The sequence below is a fragment of the Pteropus alecto genome, unplaced genomic scaffold (assembly GCF_000325575.1).
Source record: "Pteropus alecto unplaced genomic scaffold, ASM32557v1 scaffold414, whole genome shotgun sequence".
Lineage (NCBI taxonomy): Eukaryota > Metazoa > Chordata > Mammalia > Chiroptera > Pteropodidae > Pteropus > Pteropus alecto.
In genome coordinates, this window is record NW_006435781.1 from 671034 (window position 1) to 679721 (window position 8688).

The 8688-nt window shown below is 34.2% G+C and overlaps 1 protein-coding gene across 1 annotated transcript in view; it reads left to right on the forward strand.

The window, feature by feature from the left end:
- DMD (dystrophin) overlaps nt 1-8688 on the forward strand; it is a 1580480-nt gene that overhangs the window by 235276 nt on the left and 1336516 nt on the right. The window contains exons 12-14 of the mRNA XM_006911463.3: nt 137-238; nt 368-475; nt 6783-6962. Coding sequence (XP_006911525.1) covers nt 137-238; nt 368-475; nt 6783-6962 — 390 coding nt within the window. The remainder of the gene's footprint in view (nt 1-136; nt 239-367; nt 476-6782; nt 6963-8688) is intronic.

Sequence of the window (8688 nt, forward strand, 5' to 3'; positions counted from 1 at the left end):
AAGAGTGTCTTTTATAACTAGTACACATAGGAGACTCAAAATCAGATACTTTCCTCAGTCATTCTTGTCATTTTTAATGGAATTCAGTTAACCACTAATTGTTTGCTGATGTTGTGGTGGGTTGTCTCTTCCCCAGGTACTGGGAGATCGATGGGCAAACATCTGTAGGTGGACAGAAGATCGCTGGGTTCTTTTACAAGACATCCTTCTAAAGTGGCAACGTTTTACTGAAGAACAGGTGAGTCATGTGGGGAAAATTTTATCAGTGAAAGACATGGAGAGATGTTAAATGAATAAATGCAAAAATGTGATGGTCTACTTTAATAATTACTTAATTCCTTTTTGGGAATTATCTGTTTTCTTTCAGTGCCTTTTTAGTACATGGCTTTCAGAAAAAGAAGATGCAGTGAGCAAGATTCACACGAGTGGCTTTAAAGATCAAAGTGAAATGTTAACAAGTCTTCAAAAACTGGCTGTATGTATTGTGTTAGTTTACAGTAGTATTTTTTTAATCCTATAGTCTATATTAACACCATTTTTTTCATCTTTCTATTCTTTCAAATCTTAAACCAAATGTTCATTGCTCTTGCTTAAGTCAATCTATTAAATTATATCACATTGTTACTTTTCTTAATTAAAATAGGGAAAGCTATATTGTCTTGGGTTGGGCTACTCTAACAAAATACCATAGACTGGGTGCCTTAAACAACAGACATTTATTTCTCACAGTTTTGGAAGCTGGGAAATCCAAGATCAAGGTGCCGACAGATTTGGTTCTTGGTGAGGCCCTTTTCCTGGCTTCCAGACAACACCTTCTTGCTGTATCCTCACATGGTAGAGATGGAGGTGCCTCTTCCTCTTCTTAAAAGGGAACTAATGGGATCTCAACTGTCATGACCTCAACTAAGCCTAAATACTTCCCCAAAGCCCTACCTCCTAATGTTATCACATTGGGGTTTAGGCCTTCAATGTGTGAATTTTGGAAGGATACAAACATTAATTCCATAAGATATAGGTAGATTTTCAACTTTGTTTTTCCAGACAAAATTATACTCTTAAAGAAATATACTCTTAAAGAAATATATACCTGGAATAAGACTACAGTTAAAATTTAAAAATGTAACACTAAGAAGTACATGTGAGTGTTCCATAAAGTTCTAAACAGCATGATTCTAAAGCAATAGACTAAAATAGATTGTCTGAGAAATATGAGAAGTATAGAGTGATTATCCTCACATATAAGGAGCTTATACTCTAGTTTGGGAAGCAAAGAAAAAACATTAAAGCAAACCAAATGGCATTAACTTTGAGAAATGAGGGAACTTTGCTAGTACAAAGACAATCAGGAAAGTCTTCATTGAGATGATTCAGTTTGAGTTGAACCTTACAGAATAGGAAACAAATTCTAAAACTTCTCTTTCACTGTGAATCTTTTTATTTTCTAGTAAAGGAGAAGCCAATCTAATAATAAGCTTTATTTTTCAAGTCAAATATTCCATAATTAGGATTTCTTTTTTATTTTTGATCAATTCTATTAAGTGATGACTTGATGTTACTATTTCATAATTTTACCTAAGTGAATCTATTTATATCTGTATCAATATTATATATTACACTTAATAATGAAATCATTTACTTAATCTTAAATAATTTTCCTCTGTTAAATTTGTACCATTTTACAAATATTTATGTCATATATTTTTGTTCCATAATTACTAACCTTTAAGCTTTTTTATTTAAAATAGATTCACTTATATATTCCTGGTTATTATAAGCTAGCCTGTTATTGTTAAGAAATCATTTCTCAAAGAATATATGCCTTCTTGAGTGATGATATGACTTGAGAGGTTTCTGAAAAGTAATCTATATATATATTGGCAGAATGTAGAAATATCAGAGATATATTTGTAGTTTTGTTCTATAGCTAATGGGGAGCCATTGAGAGTTTGATAACAATCATATTTGCATTTTTGGAATTCTCTTTGGTAATGAGACTTTTGGTAGTAAGGAGACAAAATAGAAGAACTGAACTAAGTAGCATTGTGCATGAAGAGGAAGAGAGAGAGAAAGTTATTTCAGAAGAGGAAATCAAGGCTTAGGAAAAAACACATGACATGTATACAAAGTGTCATAGGACATTAGTAGCAGAGTTAAAATGAGCACTGAGACATTCAGACTCAGGTCTAGGCCTTCTAAGCTATTTCAAAACTTGTCACATTGTTTGATTTCTTGACAAAAAAAAAAATAACTGTAATTGAGAACTGTCATTTTGAACAATCATATGCCACTATGTTGACATTTTTTGTGTGTAAAAGACTTTACTAGCCTCAGGGCTGTTACAATCCTCTCTTAGCAAAGTCTCAATAATTTTCCAATATGATTAAAATTCAAATTATGTCACCTTACTCGTGAACAAAGTGAAAATATATTATGGATAAGTCTTACCGTTTGATAGTTTAAACCAATTAACAAAACCTGACAGCTGGTCTAGAATTTGAGGTAAAATTCCCCTGCTGACTCAGGCAGTGAATAAGAATTTAATGTTCATTAAAATATGTCACAATCTGAGACCCAAAACAGGTACCATCTGTCACCAGTTTCTGCGACATACCTAGGTATATATACAGTGTGCTAAAACTCTTTTTTATTTACAATCAGTATAATTTGTTTTGAAATGTTATCACTAACAACCCATGGGATTTTCTTCTACTTTTTATTTGAGGTAGGATATGAGGGGTCAAGTATTTCATTTCCTCTAGATCTGTAGTTTTAGCTAAATCATGTAGGTCTATTATTTTTTATGATCAAAACTGAATTTTTATTTGTGGTAAAGGATAGAAGAAAAAGGAGAGAAGAAACTGTACTCCTTATGAGGAAAATTCTAAGACCTATAGAATCATGTAGGCTATCAGGGGAAGGCTAGAATCATGTAGGCTATCAGGGGAAGGCCCAAATCTGCAAGAGGGATGTTTCTGGGGAAGTCTGCAACACGTGGCAAAGGACTGGTGGTGTTTGCCAGGGAAGGACAACTCTGGGAAGCTTGGCAATCCAAGAAAATGTAATGTGCAGGGACTATAGGAGTCCTGTGGAATTGACGGCACTCCCAGGTGGCTTTGGGATCAGATGGCAAGGACAGAATGCTTATGGGAGCTCAGCAAGTCCCAGTTGATGGTGCATTTTTACCAGGACTTGCTACCTTGACCTCGACTCCTGTGCTTATTCTCAATGAATTCATCCAGGTAGAATTAATGTTCTTGAAGTGTGGACCCTGGAACAGGAGCATCAGCATCACCTGGGAACTTGTTAGATGCAAATTCTTAGGCCTCAATTCAGACCTATTGACACAAACCCTGGAAGTATGGTTCAGCAATCTGCATTTTAACAAGCCCTCCAGGAGATTCTGATGTTCCCTCAAGCTAAGAACATTTCCGCGCCGCGCCCCTCCCCAAATGGATCAGTCTACCTAAGTATAACAAGAGGTGATTAGAATAAATTAAAGTACTTAACTACACATAAAATAGGTACAAAATTTAATTGTGCCAGTGTAAGAGAAATTGCCCTAGCATTATTCTCTGAAGAATACTTCAGATGAGAATAGGGTGAAGATTTCCTGGTCCTTTTGTAAGTGTACATTCTTTTTTTCACTTCAAATCATCTAGCCTTATCCCGATAAAACATGCCTATTCTGTCTTCCTGAGCAGCTTATCTGTCTCTTGCCTGTCTCTGCTACTGGCCCAATCTGATTTATTGATTGTACCTTCTTGCCTACCTTGGGTAGGTACAGGTGTCTGGCTTCTAAGAAAATAAAATATATTTCTTCTTTTAAGATCCTAGCTGACCTCTGCCTTGTACAAGTTTTCTAGAACTTCCTTTTGCCTCCTGAGTTTTATAGAGATCTGTGGGTCTCTGGTACTCATGACCTACGATCGAGACCTATGATCAGGTTTTGATAGGCAGAAAGATATCTTTTTTATACTCTTATAATTACTAACAGTTAAATCATAGTTATTTAATATGCATACATGAAATTCACGCTGAAAAGAATTGCTGTCCAAGGATAGATGGGAGGAGGTAATTCATTACTGTAATTCAGTGTGTCTGGTACCAGCCAGGATTTCCTGCCTTCTCCTTCTGTTGGTTATGGTAGGAGAGCCATTCAAGGACTGGAAAATAATGGGGAGAGAGAAAGATCAAGAGCAAACAAGAGGAAACAAATTAAGGTAGAACACCTAACCTGGCATCACCACTTTGTAAAAGCAGATCTAGAATTTACTAGATGGAAGCTTTTATTAGCACAGTGTTTTTGTCATATAGATTTAAGTAAAAATATATTGATTTGATAAGTCCTCAATTTTATAATAATGTTTTTAATTTACTATGAGAGCATGTTTCCTAATAGTATTTAATTATGACTTTCTCCTTTATTTTTGTAATGCTCACCAAATGCTTCTTCATTTGGTTTAAAGTGAACACAGGAGGCTTAGTTTCATTTGCCACTAAATCTCTTTGGATATCCAATTAGTTTTATAGATCATCTAAGAAAAGCTGTTTAGGTAACATGAGGTTGCCCATATATTTCCAGTGCAAATTGTTTCCTCTTCTTTAAACATAACTCTCAGCCCTCATTCTGAATTATTTCCAAGTCATTACACATTTAGTTTAAATAATGGGTACACCCCTAAGCCTTACATGTAGAGAGAGCTTTTCAAAAATAATTCCTTAAGCTCTGAGATAGATGGTAAGCCAAAGAGGATTGATTGTATTTATATCTTTCTATTTTTAAGTATATATCTTTATTTCAATCATGTCTTTTTCTAAAAAGAACTCGAGATGGCTTACAACAAAATAAACGCATGCCAAAAGTTAATTAAAAAAAAAAAGGAAAATGAGACATCATAAAGAAGTAGAGGAGTCTACATTGACAAGTCAAATGTAGGTCCTAGGACGTAGTTCCATAGTGTAGTGGTTAGCACATCTGCTGTATACGCAAAGAGTCCTGGGTTCATGCCCCAGTGGAGCCACGGTGCATGGTCTACAGCCATGCCACCCTGAACAAGCCCAATGTCTGATCTTGGAAGCTAATCAGGGTCAGGCCTGGTTAGTACTTGGATGGGAGGCTACCTAGGAAGACCAGGCATAAGTAATAATAAATAATAAAAAAAAAGAAGAAAATGTTGGTTTACTGCTTATCCAAATATGCACTTAAATTTAATAGAAAGTGAACGTATGAATTAAACAAACATAATCAATGTATAAAACCTATCACTAAATTCCCATGCTGAGAATTTTATTTTGATATGATTTCAACTTACATATCTTAGCTTATATTTTGGTCTATTGCATCCTTTCAAACTTAGAAAAATAGTGAAAAAAGTTAATTATTGAAGAAAAATTAAAACTAAACTTCAAAACTTGCTTTTATTCCTTAAAAATGATGAGCAGTTAGATGACACTATGAGGTATACCAGGTGAAGTAGATTTTGAATAAAGGATGAACTAATTGAGGAGACGCCAGAGCTTTCTTCAGTTTAGAGCTATCAATGCAGGTGGCATGCCAAAATGAGATACATAAAGTGTCGTTTGCAGGGGATGTGTATTGATTTCTCTGTGTGGATGACACTTCGGTTCACAAGCAATTGGTGCATCTGTTTCATGACAATTTCTTTACTATATGCAATATGTAATGTTAGTCCTTCTTAAGTAAATTTGCATTTGTTTTGGAAAGACAGGTCTCACAGCTTGGTTTATGTTCATTGTACTTGCTACTGCCAGAAAGAGAGGATTGTAGTGGGGCTACAAAATAATTCTCTACTTTCTTTCCTCTTGTTCTGTGTTTATAAGTCAGGGATTTGTATTTAGGAGCTGGAAATTACATTTCCCAAAGTGCGGGGTAACCTTAATGGGTAAAGTGAAGGAATAAACTCTCTTGATCTACTGATTTCACACAAGCCACTTTGTTTCTTTATTTTATATCAACCGAAGGGTATGTGCAACCATCCATAACTCTCAGGAACTTTGGGAATATGAATGATATAACAATTACTTCATATATACACTCATGTTTAGAAAACATACAAGTGATTCCAAAAGATTTGTCTCATACTCAGTTACTTAAGTTCTATTACTTAATGGACTTTAAACTTAAGTTTAGAAGATAATTACTCAAATAGCCAAATATAATTGAATAACAGATGCTAAAAATTTAAGTCAGTAAACTTCATAACAAGGTTTTTATATCCAAATAATGAAAAGAATATAAAAATTGTGGAAATAAGTAATGTTGCAAATTTATCCACATAATCACAGCATTTCAGAATTAGCCACGTTCATCTCAATTCACCATGTTCTCTTCCGTACTCCTGGCATGTGGAATTTCACTTGAATTTTATCAGGAATTAAGAGGAAATTCACTAATATTCAAGAACCATGCCTTCCACTCATCTGTTAAATATTAAAAAGTAATTTCCATATGTTGATCTTGCTCTTGCCTTTTGAAGCAAGGCTACTTTTTTACTTGGCAGATCTTCAAATATTTTAAAGTAGCTTTTAAGTTCCTCTACTAGGTGTTTATTTCTGACTTTTATTTTTTATTCTTCAAGCTTCTTGGAAAGATTATTGGCATTTTAATTTTCTACTTATATTTTTATGGGCTCTTGGTCCTTTGTAGACATGATTGTGATCATATCTATTCCAATGAGAAAATAAATGCAAAAGCAAATTGAACTGTAGTGTTTTATGAAATGTAACCTAGGCTTATTCTGTGTCCCTCCTTGTTTTAACAGGCTTTAAAAACAGATCTAGAAAAGAAAAAGCAAACCATGGACAAACTCTGCTCACTTAACCAAGATCTTCTTTCAACACTCAAAAATACAACAGTAACCCAAAAGATGGAAACATGGCTGGACAACTTTGCCCAGCGCTGGGATAATTTAGTCCAAAAACTTGAAAAGAGTTCAGCACAGGTTAGTGATCCTAATTTTCCTGCAATAAATGTTCCTTGAGATTTTTGAAATCTTCATTAAGAGAGCTATACTATATATCTCTACAAAGTATGCCAGTGGGTTAGTCCTTGCCAGGTATTCAGTTGAATATAAACATGGTTCTCATGGTTATTTTGATATTGGAGAATCTGAGAGAGGTGGAGGAGTGCTAATTGACTGAGCTAGTTACTGCTTTAGAGTGTAATTCTTTCCACTTCAATGGGAATGGGCATCTGAGTAACTGAGAGCAGTCAGACAAAATGCTAGGGAACTGTGTCATCACAATCTAACCCCAAAGCATAGATTCCTAGAACCATGACGACCATTAGTTGATCCTTACGTTTCACATGTGAGAAAATGAAACTTAGGGAGGAAAAGTGAATTGTCCAAGGAGATAAGAGCAGGCTGCGGTCCAGGTCCTTTGATTTCACTAAAGATTCCTTTCTATTAGTGTAAGTGAGAATCTAACCATTCATTGGACTTCCTTTCTGCCACAGATTGTTGATTCATAAAATCGTCAATGTGGCTTAGTTACACTAACACATATTGGCTGTAGATTAGGCAAACATCTCAGTTATACTTGTACTGTCATAGCGTGTTTTTATGTTAAGAGTTTTCAAAGTTTTGATAATTTAAAGAAAATGGAATATTTTTAGTATATGTGTTGCCAAAGCGAGCACTAAAAATGGAGTATTTTTAAAGTGGCAACTTTTATTATTTGATGTCGTTAGATATTGGAATCATGGGTGGTCATTTGAAATATCAACACTGTTTATATTAGTATTTAACATATTCTGCCTTATTGTTTTACATTATAGAGGCTAGCTTTTACTAATTGGCCACAATTTATAGCTCAGTGTACCAGGCACACATCTCTATTACAGCAACGACTACATTCAAAATCTTTAGGCATGTACCTCTGTTGTGAGACAGTGCGGGGAATTTGTTTTTTTGAGACTTGACATCTGATAAATAGCACTTAGGAAATTTTGTTGAAAGATGAAGAAATGAAGGTTAAAATATTGCTTTGGAAATACAATTTAAGAAAATATGATCAGCCAACATATATGATTTTAATGACAGTTCAAGCTTCCTTTTAAAATGAAATTCATATTTAAAAATTTTTTTTTTAAATTTAAGATTTGAAGGAGTATAAATTGTAGTCATTTCCCATGCAATCATTGGGCGATAATAAAAATTCCATTTGTTTTCCACTGAATATGTTTTAGTAGTTACTTGATCTAATAGTGATTTTAATACCAGACCATGATTCCTCTTATTATATGTGATCTGGCCATGACTACTTTGCAATACCATTGACATCTGTGTAATAAATACATAGGCATTAAAAAATTTGATACTTTTTAAACCAAGAATGATATCATTCCAATATGTACCCATTGTTGCCATAGATTATTGTTGCTAAAAATAATAATTACCATGTTAAGAAGGATTGGCAATATTTGATAAAGGTGTTTTGCAATGCATCCCTTTAAAGGAATATCTTTATCAAGATGTAATTTAACAATAGGTCACTGTCTCCTTCACCTGCATTATATGCAGTGGTTTTCAAGCTTAAGTCTACATAATAATCACCTGGGAAACTAGTTAAAATGCATAGTTCTAGACTCTGTGCTCAGAAAAATCTCATTCAGTGGGCCAGTAATCTGCATGCAGTTTTTTATATAGTCTGATGACTATCTATATA